The sequence below is a fragment of the Pieris brassicae genome, chromosome 8, assembly GCF_905147105.1.
Source record: "Pieris brassicae chromosome 8, ilPieBrab1.1, whole genome shotgun sequence".
NCBI lineage: Eukaryota > Metazoa > Arthropoda > Insecta > Lepidoptera > Pieridae > Pieris > Pieris brassicae.
In genome coordinates this window covers 13084931-13111846 of record NC_059672.1, presented here as the reverse complement: position 1 = coordinate 13111846, position 26916 = coordinate 13084931, and the positions used below count along the sequence as shown (strand labels likewise).

The following is a 26916-nucleotide window of genomic DNA, read 5'->3' as shown; positions in this document are numbered from 1 at the left end:
TTTTAATAAGGTATATGAAGATAATAAAATAGCAGTATATGAAACTACATTTACCATTTGGATGATACATGAACTACAATTTTCAAAGGGGAATAGCAGTTATTGTATTTTTCAATTATTCATAGTGAACGATCGTGGTAGTTGGAAAAACCGTAGCAATGTATGCAGAAATAAGCAGTGTGGAATTAATAGAAGCCTAGCGATATGTAATAAGTGAATATGTTTGATATTTTTCATATCGTGCTCGATCAAACTCTTTCGATAACTCAGCGATTGAATTTTTGTATACTGAACTTATTGATTGAAAATATCATTCAACATTTTGTTTTTAAACACAAAACGACACGATCACATATTTCGTTTGATTGTGATTGGTCAGCAGCATCTCTACTTCACGTCTTTTCGTCACAAAGGGGTAAAACTATTTATTTATTTATTTCGTAATCCCACAACTTAAATATATATATATATATATATTTTATTTAAGTTGTAAATATATATAATAAAAACCAATTACACAGAAAATATAGCCAGAGATAGAATACATAATACATTTAGCTAAAAAAATTTACAAAAGCAAACAAACAAATAACAATTATTCAATACATTTAACCAAGTGGTACCTATTTGGCTACCACTAACAATAATTGTGATGGTGTAAAAGTAAGGTGTGTTTGTGGGGTATGCTCCTGATGCAGGTGATTTTGCGCTAAGGATATTCTTAATACAAGGAGTATTAATATTAAGAAGTAACCATATTCCGTGATATCTTAAACAAGTCAAGGCTTAAATATTGGTCGTTGTATGTCCAGGCTGCGCTACAAAACTGAGTTTTTTGCAGAGTTAGTGTTGATGTGAGGAACATAAACTATAGTTTTAAGGCAGATAGTCGGATAGATTTTGTAAAACGAAGAAAACAGCAAGAAAATATTATTGACGAGTGCGACTGTCGGTTAACAGGCATCCTACGGTAGGGAAATTAAATAGTACAAAATGCGCTCAACCGCTAAAGCTGAGAATAAGGAAAAAGCTACAAGAAATAACGCTGTTTAGGCCCTGTTAATTACAAAAAAAATTAGAGGAAATTTAAATAGTCCTGTTTTCTTAGTTTTTATGCACTTGTACTTATCTTCTGTAGGTGTTTCTTTTATTGCTCTATATTTGGGTTGCCTGGAAGCAATCAGTTGTGAACGATATAGCCGCGCCTTGCCTAATAACTTATGTAACCTGCTTTTTTATATGTATGGTTTGTATAAGGTAACGAAGGGTGAATAAATAAATAGTTCCATAGACAATCTTCCTATGCCACGACCTACATATTTTTTTTAATGTAATAGGTGGCAAACGGACAGGAAGCTCATTTGATGTTAAGTGATAGCGCCGCCTAAGTGCGTTGCCGGCCTTTCAAGAATTGTTACGCTCTTTTCCTGAAGGGCCCTAGGTCGAATTGTTTCGGAAATACTTCAGTCGGCAGCTGGTTCCAAATAGCGGTGGTGCGCACCAAAAACTGCCATGGAAAACGCTTACTTATATCTACTACATATACTATCTCTTCAAAGTCAAGGTCAAATCATTTATTTCAATTAGACCCTATTAAAAGACACTTATGAAAGTCAAAATTACAAGTTAAAAGTTGGCCCTTCCAAAAGGAGAAGAAAGGACGAGAAACTGCATACTTAATCTTTTTATAATATTTTTTATAAATTGATTTGATAATTATATGTGAAGACCATGTCCCTAGAAACAAAACTACTATACTAAAATAAAATCGGTGCATGGTGTTATAAAAACAATGCAGCAGATAAATATATTATTATGTAGATACATGCTGCGCACATATTAACAAATATTGCAACTATGGTGTTAATATATATACGTGGGTAATACTGAAAATGTTTAGAACTGGCCAGTTAGAAACATGGATAGTGAAAACTCTTTTGAATTTAAATTTTAGAACTCTTTGGTAACCTAATGCATTCATTTGTAATTTTTTTGTGAATTGGCGGCAAATCTAAAACTCTTCTTACACGTGAAAATGAACCTAACGCGAGAAAATTTTCTGTCAATGATTAACATTATTAATATTAACATATGATAACAGACAAACAGTGTGTGAGTTACTTCAAAGTTCATTTATTTAAAAAAAAGGAAATATAACCTGTATGACTAGATTACCAACCAGTTGATTTTGTCCATATTGATCATCCTATGGAGCAGGACCAGCATGTTTCCAAGTATTTTAATCTTAAATATAATCCTCTAATTTGTAATATGCTTATCTACAAAGCTTATTTTTAAAGGGGCATCTACCTGGGCTACACTTTTAATGAAATATGTGGCATATAGCTGACTATATTCCGAAATTATGGTTATATGGTTCATTATTTTGTCTTTACATGGTCTACATACATTGCTTGGCTAGTACCTATGGCTGCAATGGCGGGCAAACTCATATGCGTTGCAACAGCTATTATTGTTCTTAAAGCAAAGTCAAAAGAAAAAGAAACGAAGAAAATGTGGATACGACCTTATTTGAATAGGCGTGATATTCGATATTTTAAGTCTGGAAAAACAAAGACGAAATGGAAAATTGAAGATATATATTCTTTAAAAAAATAGAAAGCGTTCGTTACGGCCATACGGCTGGGAAACTAAACATTCATCGGCCATACAAAAATATTTGGTAATAAATCTCGGCCATACCAAACATATTGCCGAGTATTGCATGGTCTAGCCTTAAATGCAGGTTGATGCTACCAGCCACAACGTTGCAGCTATAAATTTTTGTGAAAAATGTACCGTCTAGGAGCCCCTTAGTAAAAGTTTTAAAAATTCTCATTCTCCTTATAATATAATATGAAATAGTTGAAGGTGTGGAACAAACACACGAATCTATATTAATGTTCGAAGTAGAATGTTATGATTAACTCAATAGAAACTTTTATATTAAAGAAGTATTGTAATTTCAGTTTACGCTTCTCTCGCTCGCTATAATTTAAAATTTATTATAAATATTTGCGCGAACTGTAAGCGTTGTTTCGTGGGAATAAAAAGCTTTGATCTTTTTATATTGCAATGAAATACTGGCTTATCGCTTTGGTTGTGTTTTGTTTTAAATACATGTGGCGTTCTTTTACTACTAGCAAGCTCTGCGGATTCACCCGTATTAATTCGTTCGTTTAGTTATTCTCGGTTAATAGATTTATAAATGCCAAAGGAATATTTTTTGTTAGACATATTACGTATATGTAGATATTCATGTCTTCTATAAAACTGTAGCACATTACTTTTCTCTATCGTCACTAGTTTCCACGGCGATTCAGGATTTTTTATTGGTTACACTGTTTAATACAGAACTTTCACCTAAAAAATATATCATATAGCCTTTGTCACCAGGGAGTTAGTGTAGCTTCCCAATGGTGAAATATTTTTTTAAATCGCTCCAGTAGTTTCGGAGACTATTCAATGCAAACAAACAAGCAATGAAATCTGTCCTCTTTATAATATTAGTATCGATAATATATGTTGATTTGATATTTTACACTCTGTACACTGTGTTAAAACAACAAAATTTACTTTGGATTGTGTACAAAAACCCATTAAACAAACGCCACATGTTTATGAACGCGTAATAATGTTAAAAAATCACTATCAAGTATCGAAACTATTTATTTATTTATACTTTGTTACCATAATATACATAATTATACAAACAAAAGCAAAATGTAAGTAGGTTACATAAGTTATCAGGCAACAGGCGGCCTTATCGCTATCAAGCGATTTCTTCCAGCCAACCCTAATATGGGAGAATAAAAAATAAAACACCTACAGAGGGTAAAGTACAAGAAGTGCATAATTAAATAACAAAAAAAAACTGGAAATAACATGCAACTATAACTAAAATTAAATAAAATGAAATCCAAAGAAAAAATATAAATAATAATATGTGTAAACAGACATGTAAAAGCTCTGCCAAAGGTTAATTGACTCATAATTAATATATATAAGTAGCTAATTACGAGGCAGAAGAAAAATGATCAAAAAGAAGATTTTTGAAGAAATTTAGAGACTGAGCTCGTGTGATATCAATTGGTAATTCTAAAGTAGGATACTTTGCACAGTGAAGGAGGAGTGATAGAAATTGGTTTTATGAATTGAAGTTTCAAGAATTAGATTATCTAAGGAACGCAAATCAAAACCGTAATATACCGCCAGAGAGGAACATACAATTTTGTAACTAGGAGTTTTAGGATTAAAAAGAAGAGAAGTTGTAAAATGTGCATCTTACGAAACTAGTAAAATTTCTGAACTTATTTTTTGTTTAATATTACTGTCTCACTTTCTACCATATGAAACTACATTGGAAAGATATTCTTAGTAGCATAAGGTCAAAAAAATTAACAGCGGTATCGGGGAATGTGATGATGAGCAGTGTTGGCCTAGTGGCTTCAGCATGCGACTCTCATGCCTGAGGTCGTAGGTTAGATCCCCGGCTGTGCACCATTTACCATTAGCTCGAAAGGTCAAGGAAAACATCGTGAGGAAACCGGCTTGTCTTAGACCCAAAAAGTCGACGGCGTGCGACAAACACAGAAGGCCGATCACCTACTTGCCTATTCGTTTAACAAATGATCATGAAACAGATACCGAATCTGAGGCCCAGACCCAGACAAAGGTTGTAGCACCATTGATTTTTTTTGTATCGGGGAATATGCATCTTACTTACGCTTTCTATAGAGTATTTATAGAACGGGGACAAACGGGCCTCTGATGTTAAATGATACTCCACCCACGGGCACTCTCAATTCCAGAGGGCCCACAAGTGCGTTGGCGGTCTTTTAAGAATTGGTACGCTCCTTTTAAAAGGACGGTAAGTATATATATAACACCAAGTTGATTTCGCGGCACAACTTGGTGAGATCTTAGTTAAATACTTTCTATACATAAGAGGTATGTATGTGTAGAAAAGGGTATTATAGGTAATTAGTACATAACTAACATTACAAAGGAACTCTCCAGAGATTTAAAGTGGCTATAACGCCGCCAGTTGCTGAAAACAAGAGATAACTTAATGTCTACCTTTGATTATTCAATAATTTTGTAACTTGAGATTGCCGATGAATGCCGCCGATGCAGGAGAATGACAATATATTTTCCTATATATATGAAACAGGTGCATTGTGCCAGCTCCGTAGTCCCCTAATAGGTTCCCCTAGGCGGTAGTAGTCCACACAAATATTTCATCTTTATAATGAAAAAGAAATCGAAAAAAATATTTACGCCTGCTATTATTAGACACTTTATCTTTAGCACAAATCGTGTAAAATAGAATCTATTTTAGATTATATTGAATTGCGCCAATATCGGTCGATGTTAACCCAGAAACATCAAAATTATTCGACATTGAACCTTTCATGAGGCCATCCATACGTGCGACGGAAACGCAAGAGTTAACTCCTAACCAAAATGTAATTTTATTTGTAAAAAGAAAAATATTTACACATGCCTTTTTTATTTTATATAGAATTATTGTTAAGCTGTAATGGTAAAAAATACGGTTAAAATAAATAATATATTTTAGTTCTAAAATCAATGGCGTCAAACGGATGAGAAAAACCGAGTCTGAGACGAGAAGACTAAAAAATGACGGTGGTTTTGTTGTAATAAAACCTTAGTATCAAGTCCAAGTACCTTCTTAATTGGAAAATAATTCATGAAACTAATTTATGTTGACGATCAAGAAAAAAATAAATCACTTTTGGTTGATTAGCTGTGGTTATTGTTAATCACATTAAAGACAAAAATAACTAAGAGAGTTCGAGATATGTATTGATACAATCACGATTAGATTCTACATTTTTATCTAAGAAGGTTTTCTGTGAAAACGAAAGTAGTAACTTTTATACAAGTTCAACAAGTGGTTCATGCATGATCTGCCTAACAAGTATTATTGAAGAACAAACAAATACTCAATTCGGGAGATGTTTACAAGCAATAAAATTGTGGTGAGCTGAAATAAGACACAATTGACGCACGGATATAGATGACTCGAAGCACTTTGATATTTTCGCTTTGCAATCTTATGGCGACGCTTTTGTGTCAAGAATTAATTCGATATAATATTCTGTGCACAGTTCACATACTACGTTCATATAACACTCTCTCGTAAATGATAACGTCGCAAGAAAACCAAGCTTTGACCCAAAAAGTCGACATGTATCACTGAAGGCTGATTACCAACTTGCCTATTGGAAAAAACAAATGATACAGAAACTGAGACCTCATTGGTTGTAGCGTTACTCGTATGAAGTATCTAAGATCAAGTAGGTGTATTTATCATTTTACGTGAGTATAAAGTCGTAGTCATGGGAAAGATACATTTTTGGATTTTTCATTCTATTTGTAGATATTTCAATACCTGCAGCTGAGTTTCAGCATTTGACATCAAGGCAGAATATGAAATTCCACTCACATCATCTCGACGTCCGCTGCTCCAACTGAGCGTTTTTTTTTAAAGTTTATGCTTCGTGCCATCACTAAGAGTGTACCAATTCTGAAAAGACCGGCGGAGATTTCCGGTTGAGATTCTGAAAAGATCCATTGACGGCGGTGTCGCTTAATATCAGGTGAGCCTCCTGCCTGTTTTCAATTGAATTCAAAATCATTTATTCATATAGGTAACACAATGTACACTTATGAACGTCAAAAACAGATATGTATATAAAATGCTTATAATGTTACATTAACTGTCAGTTCTCAAATCATGATTATGCAAAAAAGGCTACAGAACAAAGCTTCGGACCGGCAAGTGGTTATTATTTATTTATGTCATCTATGACAAAATTGTAGATGTCATCAGATCTATATTATTTAGTGGACTAATTATTATCATTTAATAATTTCTACAGTTAATTTACAGTTGAATTGAAAGTGATTGTACCACCATATTTTCTAAAGTTGTCAAGGAGAGAAAAAATTCAACTATCAATATAATCAAAGAACAGAATTAAAAATACGAAATGTGTACACCGTGGGAATTTAAGTATCAGCTGAGATTGTTTACATTTCTGACACCAATGTGTGGATAGATTAAAATAAATAATATTTAACGGTTCATAAGACAAAAAAACCAGTAGCATTACAAAATTTCAGGTCGGGGCTACGCCATTTGTGTATGTGTTTCGTGATCATTTGCTTTTTTTAAAGTAAGTAGGTGATCCGTTTTTTTACGTTTAAGGCATTTGCTCACGATGTTTTCTTTTACCCTACAACCGACTCTTAAATGCGCACATACTAAATCGATTAAAGTAGATCAAAAGTACGGCCTCAGGCATGAGGATCACATGTCCAATCACAAGCCAATAGTCACTGTAATCCAGTAACAATAGCAAACTAATAAAAGGCCGAAGAAGTAATGATGCGTCGTATAAAAGGTCTGCCAGGCGCTTTTATTTTATTCTTGAAGCTCCTTATGCTTAGCTTATGTAACAACGAATATGTATTTAATGAGATCGTCAAATTGTAAATTTAATTAAGTCTTCCATAAACTTTGGTTTAATTTGATCAGTCTCTATTACCAAATACTTTCGAACTTATAGCACATATAAGTTTATCAAGTAAGATCCGTTGGACAAACATATAGACATACGATTCAAGAAGTATTTACACAAAACTGGCATGATAACGAGAATATAATGAGGGGATTAAAATATGGGTTTAGCTCACTTAGAACAAGAGCATGTCGTTAATACAGTGTGAAAAAGTTTGTATAGTCTTATATAAAGTTTGTTTTGTTTAGTGGCTCCACGTCGGATGCAATGTATGCATGTGTTTATATTGTGTTCTGACGTCTTTTGTCTTTATCTAGACGAAACACGCGTTACATCCGTCCACTAAACAAGTCTATTATTTTTATTATAATAACTTATAATTTCATTTAATACAAATGAGATTTTTAAATGTTTCTGACTTAATCTAATTTCACTACGATTCAAACTTCTGGGTACACCCGTAGGTGATTTTTTTATAGATAACTAGCAGACCCAACAGACGTTGTCCTGTCTTAACTATGAATATTGATTTTGAATTGGTATAATTAACTAAATATTCTTTATGATATACAATATTCTTTGTTTGTGTTTTTGGCGCGTATATAAATACTTTTGTTGGTATTCCGACACGGGAACAGGCGACATATAACCGGCCATGTGAAAAACATGGATTTTCAAGATTATTGTTACAAACAAGTAGCGACTGTATTTTGTATGTATTTTATATAATAACACCAATCGAAGCATTTTTTTAAACGATATAAATTTTTCTTACATCCTCTTCAAAAATTTGAATTGTAAAAGCGTTATGCACTGAAAAAAAATTGCTATCGTAACAAAAGTCACGATTATTTAATATGGTGGTTAAGTATTCTTAACTTTTCTAGTTTTCCCCGCAATTTGCTTATTTTTTCTTACATAAGAACCTTCTCTTGACAGTAACAAACAAAACAAAAAAAGAATTAGGGAAATCGGTCTAGCCGTTCACGCATGATGCCGTGACCAAGGAAGATAAGTATTCATTTATATATATAGATTATTGACATGTGTTATGACATATAAGTTATAATAATATGTACAATTAAAAGGTAATAAACCGTAATTAAAACTTTCCTTATTCTATTACAATATTTGCGTTAAATGTCTTTTAACGTACGTGTAACGTTTGTGTCACTACGTGCGTATTCTAGTTAGAGCGAGTGACACCATTCGCTCTAACTGCAGTAACTTAAATGATTAAGTTACATTTTCACCCTAAACTATTAATTTGTTTTTTCAGCAAGTTAAACATTATTAAAATACTATCTTAACCTAACCTGTACATAATCTCTTATTTTAAACAAATTTTAAATGTACACTAACTCTATTACGAGTACAGTAATAGAAGTAATAGAAACCCTGTAACTTGTATTGTATAATGTAATTTTTAACTAGTGTTATTCTTAACTTTCTTATTCTTACGGAGTCTCCAGGTTATATTAGACGCGACACAGTAGACATTTATTAAACGAATGCCATCACTTGCTTTATAACAATTGAAAAACTTGTATAGGAACAGTTTTAAATTAAGAACTTTATATGTCCAGAACGATGCAAGAAGCGAAGTAGGTATCAAATAGCCACTTCTATTTGCGTCTTTCTCCTTCTATGTATCATTATTTTTTACCTTATAAGCTCATCCAAAACACAAACGCCACTTTGGATCAAGGGACAAATTAAAACTTGTACATTATAATAATCATTGGAATTAATTAGGTCCCAGTAGCAGTGTACCTTTAATGCTGGCAGAATTTCCCCACTGTATTGTGACGCCCATTGCTGTTGCCGGTATTACAGTACGTCACTTTAAACCCTTAATTAGTGCCTATGAACTTGAACCCCACAGCAAAACCAAGTCTCTAATCTAAAGGGGACAAATCAAAGTTGCAGGAGAGACTTGTATTTTCGCCGTTTTGCTATTTATGTTAGGTTTACTACTACTCATATAAGGATCTAATATAATTACGACGTTTGAATGGCCTTTCATATGAAATAACGAACAATTCGTAATCCATCCAATAGCTGATAATCGTTTGGATTAGGGGCTTACTCGAAATCGAATTAATACATTGCAATGGACGTTTCGTATTAAATACTAAATTAAATGTTAATGGTTGAACTGAAATCCGCGGTTTCGGTCTGCGGTGCAATAATCATGTTTATATAGAACATTCAATAATTGTATATTTGTTGTTCTTTTGATTAATTTGTCTTTTTTGGTTTGTTTTTTTTTAAGTACAAAAGGAAAGAGTATGTTATATTTATTTTACAACACACAATTACATATTAATAATACGCGTTAATGACTAGTTATAGTAATAATAACTTCTTTATTTCAGATTATATATGTATACATATGTAGTTTTAATTTGAGTTAGTAACAATTCGGGCTTAGTTGCTATCTTATCTAATCTTGCTATTGGTTTGGACACAAAACAAAAATACTTCTAAAGTGAGGCATGGACAGCTAACCGACGTTTTGAGATATGCGTGTTCTTTGTAATTCTACAATTCAGAATACCGTTGGTGCTATACTTAACACGATGCAGGAAGGATGTAACTCTTTGGTCCTTTAGTTCCATTTAAAACATGTATAAGGAATTACAAAAAATGCATACAAATTCGATTTAATCTACATGTAATAAAATATTTATTGAAGAAGATTATATAACCACAATGTTATAAAACAGTGGAGTAATTAATATTTGTGGTATTGACGAAATAACCTCACCAGATCATCACCAAGCAAACACTTGCAAGTTGACGTTATTGCAGTGTATGTCTATAACCATCCAGAGTGCACTTGAGGGCCTTTAAATTATTTTCAAATCATAAGAAGCGTAAAAATGTATATTATAGTTTTAGTGTCTGCAAATCTGCCATATCTTTTTGTTCTTGAGGGGGACACGAAAATATACTTATTTTGAGGATACGTCAGAATCGTCACGTCCCTTTTACGTTCTCGATAAAATACAAATTCAAGCTTATTTGAATGATTGATCAAATTCACCCCAGGACACGGTAGGCAGGTGTTTGAATATTAAACGATTTTCACAAAAAACAGTAAAGCGTGTATGGGATTTTCAAATGGATCCGTAGTATTTCCCGTCATCATTTCTTTTGTGCTGAAATGCGGGTACATTCGTATGCCCGTGACGCACTAACTAATTGATCACCGTATAACATCCCAAATTAGTAAAGGATTACTGAACGCCTAAACTGATTAAGATTCCCTCGAGAAACAAGACATTGAATCCAAAGGCGTGTTCCGCGACGGTAGGTATTATTTTGGACCTGTTTCAATTTTTAAAACATTTCCTATTAAAGAACATGCCTTCAGAAGTTTTAAACAAAATTAATGTCCAGCTTTTAGACACTAAGTTAGAAATCTTTCTTTCGACTATTTAATATTGCGCTTAAGTGTTTAATGATCATGAAAGATACTTCAACACTCGTAAACTCGTAAAAAAAAATCTTTCCTAAATATTATTTGTCACCACAAAACTCCTCTTTTGAAAGGAACCCTAAGGTCGATGTGCAATTTATGAACCATATGCCTCACTCGTCTACATTGTGTGCGTGAACGATTGCGAAGGTTAAACGAAATTTTACGCTACAATTTATTAGGCAACCATTTTTTATCTGTAAATTAATATAGGTTGCTGTAATTTTTGATGTATTTACCGTAAGAACAAACATTTAAATAAGAAGTTTTCTTTCGGGGACTTTTCTCTATAGTAATTTATGTCTTACTCGAGTAACACAAATTCAAATGACAATGAACTGGCATAAAACAAATTTCTTTGATTTTAAAGTTGTAAAACTCGTCAGACAATTGACGTGCTTTGCAGTGAGTCCCGAATTAACGTTTTTCCGATCGATATTCTTTTAATTATATGTATTCTCTGATTATGAAGTGTTATGTAACATTTTAATAAGTGGTTGGATTGTGGACTCAGTTTCCGCCCTTAGACTCTCACTAGGCCCGTTGTGCGTAAATAAGTGATTTCTGTTGATTAAGATTAACGAATGGTTTAGTACCATTCATCTTTAGACGTGTCACAGGTAATATAAATGAATATTGTTTTGTGTTGTTTTACAATTATTTAAATATAGTCCTAATAATTTCGAGAAAGACCCCTACTTGAGAATCCAAATTAAAACGTAAGATAAAATTGGCGAATGTTAGACTCGGACTCGTAATTATTTTCATAGAAAACGAAACGAAGCCTACTTAATAATGTTTTATGTTAAGCCCAGCTTACTAGGTTTGTTTTGTAAACATTTACTTGTTCGGTATGAAATATTACATGACTTAGAATTGTATTGGAAGTAAAATAATAGGTTGGGGAAAAAGTTTCTTCGTATTTTTTAAGAAAATTCACAACATTTTTAATACAGTTTATTTACATTTAACTGAAGTATGTAGGTACCATTTTGTAGATAAATTTTGGGGCTTCTGATCAAAATACCGCAACAATTGGTTTGGCAGTCCTCTCGTGATGTTAACCTGACACTACCTAAATAATTCTGAAGAGACAGAAATAGGTAAAAATCTGAAAGTCAGGACTATACGGAGGATGCATTAACACCTCCCAGCTAAGCTCTCTTAATTTTTTCTGAGTGGCTGAAGATATGTGACGGCTACCGTTATCATGATGAAAAACCACACCCCTTCTGTTGATTAATTCCGGCCGCTTTCTCTCAACTTCTTGCTTTAATCACATCAATCTGTCATCTTGACAGTATGAAAAATAAATAAAAATCACACATTTTCCTAATTTGAATTTGGGATACGGATGGGATGGGACTTTTGAGGATACCAAAACCAGCCAGATACAAATAGTATAGCCAAAGAGATTTTATTACAAGTTCATACATACTATAATACCAAAAGACTTTTTCCTCAACCTAATAATAAATGAAAATAAGTCTGAAGTTTTATTATTTCACTCTTAATGCGTTTGATAAGATAATATGGTCAGACTGGAGAATAGAACATTGTCTTTTTAACACAATCAAATAAGTGACTTTGTGGTTCCGTCAGTAATTAGCTAGGTATGTTAATTATGAAACGTTTATTTTCAACCAAACTTGATGATTAATTAGCCGAAGACTCATTTGATATGGAACCATAGCAAATCAGTTAAAATGTCATTTAGGCACCTCCCTCACCGTATTTCGGCTTGAAGTTACGAGACAAAATAATTCCATCACATCAGGTGACATAAAATTTATCGAAGCCTTTCCAGAAGTTCCCTTAGATTACCTGCTCTCAGGTGAGTAGAGTAAGTGAAATAAAAGTAAATTCTTGGTTATTTTCCGGATGCATATTAGAGGGAAAAGCGAAGTTTTATCTTCAAAGAGAAACTAAAATATATGTGAGAAGTGGTTTCCGCTTGCAACTCGAGTGCAATGCAGACGTGTAAAATGAATATTTCAAAATAACATAGGATTTTCAATTTCAAAGACAAAGTAGATATTATTAAATGAAGTTTTCTGTTAGATTTCACTACATTTTCGAATTCAATAAGCGCGAATTATTACCGTGTATACTTTATATAATATAATATTAATACATATTGGGGATTATATTCCGCAAAAGTGACTGACATTGGTTAATTCATATAAGTATTATGGCTATATATATATACATTTATTTTAAAAAATCCAGAAGTTGCGGTATTATTAAAAAAAATGTGTGCATGTACTAGTGTAGGTACACACGTTAGAAGTGAAACTTCTTTATGAACTTAATATTTCAAAAAATGATATACTATATGCAACTTTACCGAAATTGGTTAAATAAAATAATATTAGATAAGCTTTAACAAAAGGCTTTTATTATCGTAGACATTAATAAAAATAATACAATTATTTCACCTTATTAAAAAAATCAATGGCGCTACAACCTCTTTTTAGGTCTGGGCCTCAGATTTCTGTATCTGTTTCATGAATTTTTTTTGAAAAATTATTGAAAATCCATTGGTGCACAGCCGGGGATCGAACCTACGACCTCAGGGATGAGAATCGCACGCTGAAGCCACTAGGCCAACACTGCTCATTTCACCTTATTACTACTAGGATTATTACAAAATTTCATTAATTGTAATATATTTATTACTGTCGTCGTTATTATATATTTTTGTTATAAATATAATTCGAATGTCTTTAAATCTACCGTGGAAAGGACAAAAAAATGGCACGTTACGGAAAAATGTGACACGTAACCCTAAAATGTGACGGTAAATTTTTTACCAACGCCGATAAAGAAGTTTCACTACAAAAATTGCAAAAGCAAAAGTTGCGGTATTTCCGTTAAAACCGTTAAAAAAAGACATCGACCTAGAAAAGTAGTCTTCTAATATGATTTAATTGGCAACATATGACAATTTCTTAACCTATACTTATGTATAGGTTGAACCCTGAACATCTCGTACAATATAATAAACTTTATTACTAGATCTCTTCAAACTTCTATTAAGTTCGAATGTCATGTTCACAGCAAGCTAAGATGTACTTATAAATAACTGCTTCTAAAGTTTTAAGTGGGAGAGAAAGAATTTTATTTTATTTTAAAATACAGTTTTTCTATAATAATATTATCAAAGTAATGTTTGGTTAAACACGTTCAGGAACTGCTTTTTCCTGGTATTAATAATAACATAGATTTTAATATCGTGTAAGACTTCATTTGTAAGGCAAGTCTGTAAGTTCTAAATAACTTTGACTACTTTCTGTATAAAATACTAATGATATAAGATTTCGTAGGTTCTTATGTTTTTGTTTTTAATTGTATATGTCTATACAGTTCCTTGTATTTTTTTTAAATTTATTTATGCACTTTTTTCACTTTGGGAGAGATCTATAAGGTCATCCGCTGCCTCTTTAATAATTTATGTTATCTGATTGTACAATCCAACAAAGTGTTAATAAATAATGACTTCATTTTAAGAATTTTTTATATTTTATTTTCTTAAGCCATATAGCACTTACTTATAGTAACTGAAAATAATAGAGCACTGGTTAATTTTTTCATGGATTCTAAACATATTTCTTAATTTTTTAGTCAACAAGTATAACTAAGAGCTTAGAATTAAGTCTTTATTTAGTAGAATTTTATAAAGGTCAGTAGTAAATATTTGTATCGAAATAATTCATAGATAACTAGAATATTCGAAATTTAAAATATATATATTTTTACACAATGTTGCGGAGCGAGGTGGAGTAAAATTTAAGCAGGGTAACACTAATAATAAACTAAATTCAAGATGGTCACGCATTTTATTCACCACAAACGGTAGGTAATAAAAGTCTGTGACTATAAGCTATTCAGCTTTTATGAAAAGATATCGAAGAATGGAGCAAATATTCTAGAAATTGTGAGAATGCAATATCTTCGCAGAAATGTGGCCGAGGGTTATTTAAATTCATTTTAATATCACTGTTGCATATTTCATGTCATTACAAGGGATTGTATGTTATTGACAACCTTTACTCAGTTCTAGTAAAATCCAACACAAAATTTTAAATACAGTCTAATTTGTTGCCGTCTACTATTATTGTTGAGGTGATTACGAAAATTGATTATTAAAATTAAGTACCTCGCTATGTCTCCAAGCCGTGGTGCTCTAGATCTTCGAAGGGAGCCCGGTACCTGTAGAACTTCCACCTGAAAAATTACAGTTATTAAACACCTACTATTATACACATACATTTTATACAAGCGTATCTAAAATTATATAAAATGTGTGCCCTTTTAAAAAAAACTTACTAGTGTCAGCCAACTCTTTCGTAACTTATATGGTTTTAAATACGTGTATTGTGTGAAATGTAGATTGTGTGTGTATGTGTAATATTATATAATAACAGCCATTAAATCTTACACTTCAATATAAATGAAGTCACGCAGCTATTGGTATAATTGTTGCTTTAGCTTATGAAAACTAAGCGGGTAAATATTAAGCATTTTGATTACTTTATTATACAATACCATTATTTCCGTGCCATTCATATACAACCAATCAAATTTTGACTTGCATTACGATCTTACAATTAATAACAATTATTATCGAAGTGAAACTTCTTTATCAGGGTTGTAAATAAATTACCGTGTCATTTTTCGGTTACGCGTCACATTATTCCGTTACGCGTCACATTTTCCGTTACACGCCATCTTTTTCTTGACACTACCACGGTTGATTTGAAGAGATTCGAAGCCATTAATAACAAGAATATATAATAACGATAACAATGATAGTAATAATTCTGTTACAATTAATGAAATTCTGTAATGATCTTAGTAGTAATAAGGTAAAATGAAATAATTGTATTATTTGTAATCATATCTATGATAATAAAAGCATTTTGTTAAATTTTATCTAATTTTATTTTATTTAACCAATTTCTGTAAAGTTGCATATAGTAGATCATTTTTCGAAAAATAAGGTCATAAAGAAGTTTCACTTCTTATCTATGTACACTAATGCACGCATTTTTTTTGTATGGAAGAGGAGGCAAATAAGCAGCAGTTCAATGAATTTTCAGACTTTTGGGGAAATATTACGCACATTTCTTGAAGGCCTGTAAGTCGTATCAGTTAGGAACCTCTACCGGCAATTCGTACAAGAGGTGGTGCTTAAAAGAAAGCGCCTTAAAAATCGCTGTGTTGTCCAGGCAGAAGAAAAAAATTCGCATTACGCTTCGACGTCCGTTGATGAAATTCAGCCGCAAGTATTTATCCAAAAGTTTCTTCAGAGCAGTGTCATTCAGCATTTAACAATTTATGATATCAAGTCAACATCGCATCGTTAAAAAATATCTTGTACACAGGGGCGAAGCTGGTCCGGCCACTCTAGATATACAATAATGTTAGTAGAGCTCATGTTCTTGTAAAAGTTCTAAAACAAGTAATTCACAGTTCACGTTGTGTAAATACAGATGTAATATCCTGTGGGAACGAACAGGGAATTAACCCCGACATAATGTTCCAAGACTTGGCAGGATCTAGACGTTTCTAGGCGCCGTGATAAAGAACTGGGCCTCGTGGAGAAACTTTTTGGTAATTTGATTTATGTAATGTAGACGTTACCTAAACGTGTTTATATAATTACATTGTTTTAACTTAGAAATCTTTGTATTGTGTGATGAATAAAGATACATGCTTTTGTTAAAACTGAATAAATGTATAACCGTGTGCATTTCAATTTACCTTGGAAACATTCCAAAGATTTATTGATGTGTGGGCCTAGTGGCTTCAGCGTGCGACTTTCATACCTGAGGTCGTAGTTTCGAGCCCCAACTGTGCACCAAAGGACTTTCTGTTATCAATGTGCACACATAATATTCGCTCGATCGGTGTTGGAAAATATCGTGAGGCACGGTTGCCTCAAAAGTACCCAAAAAGTGGACGACGTGTGTCAGGCTCAGCCGGGCCAACAAGGCTTCACCTGGTTGGCTTCAGGATCTCCTTTATGACTGCCTGTTTTTTTTATTTAAAATACCAGTCGTCAGGCCAGGCCCCTCTATTTTAATTGTTTTTTAAAATCTATATTTTTCTTAAGGAATAAAATAAAGTTTTAGGTTAGTATAACTTACGCTTGGTGAATTTTGGACAATTTTCAACTATTTTTGAAATACTAATGAAAACCTTCATTTTTTTAACACAGGTAAAATGCCGCGTCAGTCATACTTGGGCGTATATTTATAAGCGTATCGGAAGTAGGCTCCCAAGGTCGGCGAGGCTTTACTTTGTAATATCTTTTCAAGTTATTTTATAGACATAAATGACTTAGAAATACGAAATACGAATTAGAAATTTGTATTATGATCAAAAATTTCAAATTTTGTAAATTTTTCATCTTTGATATGCAAATCGTTCAAGGAAATTATGTTTCCTATATCAAATTACTTGTACAAGTCTATAATAGTAAATAATTATACAAACAATAGGTCAATAAATCATTAATATCATAAAGTAAATAGTTTTGTTTGCAAAACAAATTGAAAATAGTAATTTACGTCAGCCATTACGAAGTTTTATTGAAATACATCTATATTTTATCGTGGCTATTGTTATTTTTATTCTGAGAAATATTTTTTATAACTTTAAAAAAGGAATTATAGACATAAGCTTATGTAACCTTCCCTTTGTCCTCACGCAATGTGTACTAACATTATATTTTGCTTCATCGCTTAATATAAATTACACTAATGGGTCATATCAAAGGTAATTAAGGAATATTTGTGACCCAATCGATATTGTATACATTGTTCATATGTCACAGCCAACTAGCTTAATCAGCCGTTCAACTAACAACCTAGCCGTTTAACTAAATAGCGTCGTTTAACTAGCGGCCTCAAAGATGGTCAGCCAGTTGATCGAACAGCTAGGCAAATAACTTGAATTATTGGACACTTCATTACTTGCCTCGAAATACTGTCAATATGGCGTCGGCAAACCACAACTTTGATGGTGTTTTCCAATGTTTCATGAAAAACAACAAGCACAATTGAAGATTGTAGTGATAATAATAATGTGAATTTGACTTTTAATTTTAAAATAAATATTTATTAATGTCATGTTTCATCTTTTTATTTATGCTAAAAAATGACTGTATCGTACGAATGGCCCGCCCGTTTATTAAAGGTTGTAACAAATGCTACGGCTGAATATCTTTCATTCCGTTACTTAGCGCCGTTTAGTTAAAAGGCTAGGCTGTTAATTGAACGGCTTAATTAAGCTAGTTGGCTGCGACGGTACAGCACCATCTGCCTAAAAATATCAAACAAATGTAGATCATCTGATGTTATGAGACTAGATGAATGTATACGTCAATTTAGTTATGAGTTTTTATTTTCTATTATTATATTCGTGTCTTGTCTAGAATAGTCATATAACTCACTATATTTAATAGTTAGACTAATGGTACCTTTTTTCAAAGACATTAATGTCTCCTCTCGTAATGTCTTCTATTGTCAATAGTTTGTCCAGCATACGCGACTACAATTGTTATCCTTTTCAAACCTTAGGTTACATTTTCGATGATTTCAAACGGACCTATAACTTGTTTGGAAATATTCTATATATTCTATATATATTATTTAGGAATAATGTAGAAGTCTAATGGTGTACTTTTTTAGGCCGGTCCCGTAGTTGGGAGTATATTCATTGCAAATAATCTCTTTATAATATTATTGTAGATAAATAACACTACAATTATTAAGCTGTTTTAGCAAGAACGAAACACTCGCTGCGTGTAAGCAAAAGAAAAAACACTAGCCACAAAATCAGTACCTCATCTTAATCCTTAACCCATTAACAAATTATATAATAAAAGATAAATTTAACACGAGATCCAGACGACGGCTGTCTAAAATTATATTTACCCAAATCAATAGAGTCGCTACGAAAATAGGCCCCGGCGCCATTTCGCAAATAAGTTGACACAGTTGACATATCATAAAGTTAAAAGTGTTTAAATATACAAAAATAAATCAGTGGCGCTACATCTATTTTAGGTCTGGGCCTCAGATTTCCGTAACTGATACATAATAATTTGTCAATCTACTGGGCAAGTGTGTTTAGCCTTCTGTGCCTGTGGTCTAATGCAAGCCGGTTTTCTCACGATGTTTTCCTTCACCGTTCGAGTGAATGTAAAACGCGCACATATAAATAAAGTCCAATGAGGCACAACCGGGAATCAAAACTACGACATCAGGGATGGGAATCGCACGCTACACCAACACTGCTTTCACACAGAAAGTGTTTATAAAAAATAAATAATGTATGTAGACCCAAAACGTTTAGGCGTACGTTAGGAATAGGAGGCTGACCTACTTGCCTATTAGATTAACAAATGATCATGAAACAGATACAGAAATCTGAGGCCCAGATCTAAAAAGGTTGTAGCGCCACTGATTTATTTTTTTATTTAATAATCTTAACAATCACGTTTTCACTTTTCAAGAGACGGTTCATTTGTGGAAACATAAAATATATAACAATATTATACTGCATCGAGAGACTACCAATCTTTTCGGAATTTTTTATTATAAAAATAAATCAATGGCGCTACAACCTTTTTAGGTCTTGGCCTCAGATTTCTGTATCTGTTTCATGATCATTTGTTAAACTAATTGGCAAGTAGGTGATCAGCCTTCTGTGCCTGACGCACGCCGTCGACTTTTTAGGTCTAAGGCAAGCCGGTTTCCTCACGATGTTTTCATTCACTGTTCGAGCGAATGTTAAATTCGCACATAGAAAGAAAATCTATTGGTGCACAGCCGAGGATCGAAACCACGACCTCAGGGATGAGAGTCGCATGCTGAAGCCACTGCCAACACTGCTCTTATAATTATGGTGCTGCAATTTATTATTATTGCCGATAATTAATTTGATTTGACCACAGAACTACGAGTGCCGTAAATTAATAAGATATTCCCCTAAAAATCAAGTATGAACGTTTACAAAAGGCAACGTAAAAGACTTAATTGAACCTAAATATAAACCCATCGATATAATATAATTTCACCGTTTATTTCGTAAAAATAAATTTATGTATATTTCTGGGTAATTCAAACACGCGATCCGGCTTCTAATCTTAATAGTCTGATGAGACTTATATTTAAGTAATCGAAATATAGATCATATCTTTTTGTCAATTCAGTATTTTTCCTCTAAAACAAAATACTGGGCAATATATACGAACAAAATTTGCTTTAATATTGGCATTTGAACTTTTTGAAATGAAACTTCTTTATGGGCGTTGGAAAAAAAATTACCGTCACATTTTTCCGTAACGCGCTATTTTTCTTGTCCCTATCACGGTTGATCCGAAGAGATTCTAAGCCATTAATAATAAAAATATATAATAACGATAACAATGATACTAATAATTCTATTAGAATTAATGAAATTCTGTAATAATCTTAGTAGTAATAAGGTAAAATTAAATAATTCATGTCTATGATAATAAAAGCCTTATGTTAAACTTTATCTAATTTAACTTTATTTAACCAATTAAGTTGCAATAGTAGATCATTTTTCGAAAAATAAGGTCATAAAGACTTCTTACGTGTGTACACGAACACATTTTTTTTCTATAAAGGTTCAATCTTAATCATACATTTGAACAATAATGGTGAACTAATTATAAACTACAACAAAACAGTATTAAAAATAATATTATTTCAAGTATTAGTAACTAGTATTGTTATTTACGAAATAGCTACTATAGACAGCCTACCAAGTTATAATTAATATTTAGTGGCGTATCGGTTATTTTCAATAACAGTACTTCAACGACGTGGCATTGATTCAATCAATTTCAAACTTTTTTCTAGGGGCATTGAATTCCATGCTTAAAGAAATGCTTCATATACATAATTAGTTTTGACTGGTGTTACGTTTGTTTGAGACTTTTTAAGAGTCTAACAAAGATTTTATATCGGGTAAAAATCCAGACTATCCAGGCCAGTTTAAAACGGATATACTCTGTTCGCTAAGGAAACATATGACGCTATTGGCCATGTGTTTAGGGTCATTTTCATGCTGAAAGATCCACCTTACAGGCAAATCCCCTCCCCCAAGTAGGGAATCATTGTGTTCTCTAAGATATTTTTGTATTGCCATTGATCCATTGTACCTTCAATCTTCAAAACACGTCCAACTCCACAACCCCAAAAACACCCCCAAACTTTAATGTTACCGCCACCGTGCTTGACTACTATACTCTATGTGTATTTATAATAAATAAATAATAGCAGACCCAATAACCTCAAAATTATTTATATCAACGAGTCAATTGAAGAACTCGTATCGGCATAACACTAGACAAAAATGTTACTTAGAAACAACAAATTTTATCTATGTGTACGCGCCTTAATAGTTTTGTCTTTGCTTTGAGTCGAACTCGCAAAGTGGCTTCAAAGCAAGCAGCAATTATTGCTTATCTCGGCTATGTTGCCTCAGTTCTGCGCTATGGTATCCTTTTATGGGGAAATTCGGTAGATGTAAATAAAGTTTTCATTACTCAAAAAATGTATTAGGCGTTAGGTGGACCCCTTATAAACCGTAGACCATTTTTTACGAACTTGGTATTTTAACAGTACCAAGTTTATATATTCTTAAAGCAGTTATGACTGTAAACAAACATCCAAAATTGTTCCAAAGCATTGTTTACAGCACGTCCAAAATAGCGCTTTCCATCGGAATTTACTATATTTATTTTTGTTTCGGTACGATATTTTACAATTTTTTCAGCGAATAATAATCGCTTCTTTCGGTGTTTGTTGGTAAGAAGTGGTTGCTTCGAAAGAATCTCCCAAACAATTAAGCTTTCACTAATCTTCGACGACTTTCAGTCTTGACGATATGTTTCATTTTTGTATCATATTTAATCTGGTTTGAGCCTCTACTTGGGTTTTTTAGAACGATTAGCGTATATTAATATTCATATGGTCAGCTACATACTATTCTGTACGCCCACTTATGATCTATAAGTAAATTAACAATTATTTCCCTAGTTGACGCGTCACAACTTTTATTTTTGGCAATTTTGAAAAAAAAATACAGATCAAATTTTGAATTGCCGCCAATATAATAGAAAAAGTCAAGAAAGAAATGTTATTCTCCAATTTCAAAAAAAGAACGAGCTATAGATGATTTTTTTAATGTTTCTAAGTATCCAAGCGGCCAGTAACAGGAAATAAACTCCTGCATGTGTAAGACTCATTTTGTATTTACAAGTAAGATATATTTTATGCATTTAATGAGTTTTTTAATTCAGTGGATATATTATTGCATGGTTATTAAATATTGAATGTGTATATTTTTTACGAACATTTGTACGTTGAAGTTATACTTTCTTTATGCATAAGAAGTGTTTCTAATTATATTTTTTTATATTACCTATACTCCTAAGCAGACCTGTTCTACATGCCTATAAGCAAAGGAATAGGCAGAAATGTGACTGTTCCAAGGTCGATTAAAGGTTTTGGACTACGGATACCCTTAAAGATACGAGGAACAAATAAATATAAATATTGAAACTTGCAAGGGACGCATATTTGTTAAATATATTTATAATTTAAATAAAATAATTACTGTAGTAAGTAAATAAATGATCGGTTACTCTACGTGTTTACTCTAGGGTCAGGGAATTTCAGTTCGTCTTCACTGTTTACTCCATAAATAAACAACTTTGCTTGCTTTGCTAAACTTTTAACAAATTTCGGGTAATTTCAAAACACTTTGCGAAAATAAGCGGGCGTGTTGTTTAAAGTTTTAGTCTGTAGTATATCGGTATCATTCCCTGAGAAATTGGTGACGTAATACTAATATTTTAAATGATCACGGGTATCGTCAAAGACTACTCTTTCGCAAACTATCTTCTATTAAAATTTCGGTAAACTTGAAATTAACTAGACTTTGATGTGTCTACCTTATACGGGATTCGACTACTACAGAGAGTTGTTTTACAGCAAATGCTAAACCTATTTTAAAACACTATTACCATTGATTCAATCAAATCATTCTACACAACCTAGCTAAAGCTTTTTAATAATTTACGACGTTAAAAAAACCACAGGCCTTGCAACCTTTTAAGGTCTCAGATTCTATAAGTTTCGTGATCATTTATTTTTCTGACTAGGCGAAGGTGATCAGCCTTTCTGACACACCGTAGGCTCTTTGGATCGCAGGCGTGACGGTTTTTCCACGATGTTTTAGCACGCACATAGACAAAAAATGGGCCAACACTGATCTTTTGTACTTAATTATCTTTAAAAAAACTTATCCAAGTAAATTAGACATAATGTTGTAATCTCTGTGTTAAATCCTCTAAAAACACACATGTAAGTTAGTAGCAATCATTTACAAACAGGACACTAATTGTTGGCGATACCTAAAACATTTAATATCTGAAGCAAGGTCGGCCGGGGCGGGCGGTGTCGAGGGCGGGAAGACGAAGGGTTGTTAAATTGATGCGAATTAGTATCAACTGATTTCACAGCCCTTAGATCACATTTTGATTTTACATCAACAAAAGCTTTACTTTACCGTGTGTTGTACTTTGAACTTATACAACAAGCTAATTCTCCCTACTTCGTCTGCATTATACCTCCATGAGTATTAATATAAATATAATTGAGTCTAACATATGTTTCTGTTTCTTTGCCACATACAAAACATACGTCTTTCCCAATACCTTATACGTAAGTGAGTATTTATGTAAATAATGAAAAAATTATAAATGTCAACTTAAAGAATTAATTAAATACAAGATTAATTTGCTGTTAAATACGCCCTTTTACTTTTGGTTGCAATAATGCTTTATCGGAAAGTTCGACCCAAGGTCAAATGTCGACCTCTGGCACGGCCCACTACTTCGTGCATCATCCAAGGTTGAAAGAAGAACAATAAAGGTAGATGTAATGTTATGTTTAATGTCTAACCTCCCAAGACATAATTCGACGCTTAATTACGAGAACTTGTCAAGGACAGATTGTAATAGAATAATTCTAAAAATGAATAGACTTTTGTTTACTTGCAAGTAATAAAAGTAATAATATTCTATTCTATAAGAACAAAACCCCATTTCATATAAATCTTCAATGAATTTAATAAATTACTCAGACGTTACTACAGTAATATTATTGAAACCGCAATGTAAATCAATTCTTTTCAGAAGACAAAATTTTAGGGATATGCGACAAATCAGTCTGAAGTGCTCTTGGTATTTGGGGTACATTATAAAGAAATAAAAAAATATTTTACTGAATATAGAAATACAAATGGTATAGTATTCGTTATTAGTTATATTTCTTCGCGTTTATAATTAGTTATTTAAGACTGATAGTACGTTAAAATAAGGCGAATAATTTATATTACGACACCACTCAAACCAACAATCATAAAGCCTAATACGTAACAAAGTAATATTTGTTTATTTAAATTCTATATACAAATAAAAATATGTATATATTTTAGTACTAGGCTTTGTCTCGTGAACTCTGGCAGTCGGCCAACGTAAAAGTATCAGAAAATATTGTGGAGAGACGTGTAGTCACAATTTATCTACCTATATATGTATCATTTTAAAACCTTACTACTAATGAATGATAATTCAATTACTTTATTTTAGGTAAATCATTGTCGGTGCGAGTCACAACTACCAGTAAATATACAACTTGTTGTTTGCGTAGAAATATTTAAATCGCCTTTTGATAGAATTATCCATAATACATCACGAAAGATATCCGTTCATCATCACAACAACCATACGCTAATACACTATTATTAATCTTCCCCTATGAGGCCTTGACCGGCTCCAGAGACAATACTCGTAAAATCAAATTTATGAATCTGCTTTGGACATGAACGTGGAGCTTTGACAGCGTAATTCAATATTATGTTTTGCAAAAAGCCTACTTAGTCCATACATATCAATGTAAGCAAATGCTATACGCATGAATGATATGTATATGACGCACTATTTTATATATGAGTTATGTAGTTTTTAATATAGATCGGTAATCTGTCCGAATCTGCGCCCGAACTGACAACCATCATTAGGTCTTCTATGTGTGTATTTAGCTAAAAGCTACCACAGTTAAGCACAAACTAAAAACGACGTGTCTAATTATGTGATAAACATTTAGTTTTACATAATTAATTAAATTATTGACAGTGTTTGCACTAGAGATTTTATAGAAAAACTTTACGTTACTTACATACTATAAGATAAGGCTCTATCCTCGTAACTTTTTAATACGATACAGTCCATTCGAAGGAGGATATTTTCCATATTGTTATTTGTCGAGCTCTCCTGTAACATGAGCTTCATAAAAGTTATTTACCGGGCTTTTAGCTCGATACTTTATGTGAGAAAATAAAAACTTGCTTAGCGATATAATGCTTTGATATTTATTTGTACGCGTTTTATTATTACGCACTTAAAAACTTTTTCTGGTGTATTTCGTGGCGAATTCTTTTGATTAAATTTTGATTTTGATTTGGTAAACAGTTGCTTTATATCTGTGTAAGCACGATTTTTATATGACAATTTTGACCACTCTCCGGAAAAATGACCAATGCAAATGATTTGGTACTACTATTTTGGTGTGACGTTTAAAAAAAAGCTGTTTTTATTGAACAGGAGACGGAGCAGCCGGTTTACTTTGAATATAACTAACCGCCCGCGCCCGCCTATGAAGACACACACACAGTGCAACGCCGGAGGGCTTGCATGTGTGTTGTAGGAATTGGTAGGCTCTTTTAGCCTTATCGTCGGTGCTTATTTCATTGTACACTGCTGCAGGTAATTGTCTAGTGACAAGTCTTGGTTGGTTAAACAAAGTCTTAATTGATAGCTAAGTAAGCAAGGGCCATGGGGAAAATAAAAAAATAGGGCCCCACTGCTATGTAAACTGATTAGGTTTTATCAAATAAAAATATGAAATATACAAATACTTTAAAAATACTAAGCTACTTAATCTCTTTTTTGTGCACTGTACGGTTCCTGGATCATCGGGGTGCTTTAAATAATAGAGGATATTTGGTTTACTCTATATTAACCACTCGCGTATACTATAGAATATGAGCGAAATAATGAAGTGCTAATTACTATGTATGGAATGAATACAATTTAACAGTCAAAGAGAGTGCCTACGTCTACGTTTATGCTCTCGGGGTGTAACTCCGACGATTTTGGAAATCGTCACGCTTATAAGTGATCAAAATGTACAGCCATGGCACGGACATGCACTGCAGGGCAAGTAATAAAAATATTAGATTTCGTTCGAGTAGGTAGGTACTCACTGTTCACTGACGACGTTAAAAGTGAAATAAAAGGAAAGAGAAACACAATGATACGCTTTAGGGAATCCCCGGAAAACAATTATCACTGTTAGTATTACCACATTTAAGGGTGGAGACCATGAATGATCTCCTGCCCGCGGACCTGAATTATGTACCTACTGCAGGTGACTTGTATTTTTTCGCGTTATACAATAAGTTGTAGCCGAAATCTATAGAATTGACACGATTTATTGACTTAACGGACATTACTATGAGGGGTAAAATCAAATAAAATTGAACCACTATATTGACCAGTACAAAAAAGTTTATTGACATTAGCTTACTTACTCCTGCTACATAATTTTTTTAAGCGTTCTCGAAAAAAGATTTTTTCGAGAACGCAACTCGAATTCACAATAAAACGCACATATCACTATCCGTCAAATTGACAACAATCTACAGAAAGAATTTAGGGGCATAGCTCCCTAGGCATAACTTTTAAATTTCTCTTAACTGAGTTGTCATGAA

The 26916-nt window shown here is 32.7% G+C and overlaps 1 protein-coding gene and 1 long non-coding RNA gene across 4 annotated transcripts in view; one reads left to right on the top strand and one right to left on the bottom strand.

The window, feature by feature from the left end:
• The window catches only part of LOC123713153 (calcium/calmodulin-dependent protein kinase kinase 2), an 83598-nt gene that overhangs the window by 41132 nt on the left and 15550 nt on the right, over positions 1-26916 (bottom strand). Inside the window, exon 2 of the mRNA XM_045666693.1 lies at positions 15194-15261. Coding sequence (XP_045522649.1) covers positions 15194-15261 — 68 coding nt within the window. The remainder of the gene's footprint in view (positions 1-15193; positions 15262-26916) is intronic.
• On the top strand, positions 14856-17376 carry LOC123713154. Of its 3 annotated transcripts, none has more exons than XR_006754157.1 (4): positions 14856-15159; positions 16137-16459; positions 16530-16650; positions 17258-17376. It is a non-coding gene; the product is annotated as an uncharacterized LOC123713154 (long non-coding RNA). The 3 variants fall into 3 exon arrangements; XR_006754158.1 differs by lacking the exon at positions 17258-17376 and having other exon boundaries at positions 16137-16322; positions 16422-16459; positions 16530-16787; XR_006754156.1 differs by lacking the exon at positions 17258-17376 and having other exon boundaries at positions 16530-16787.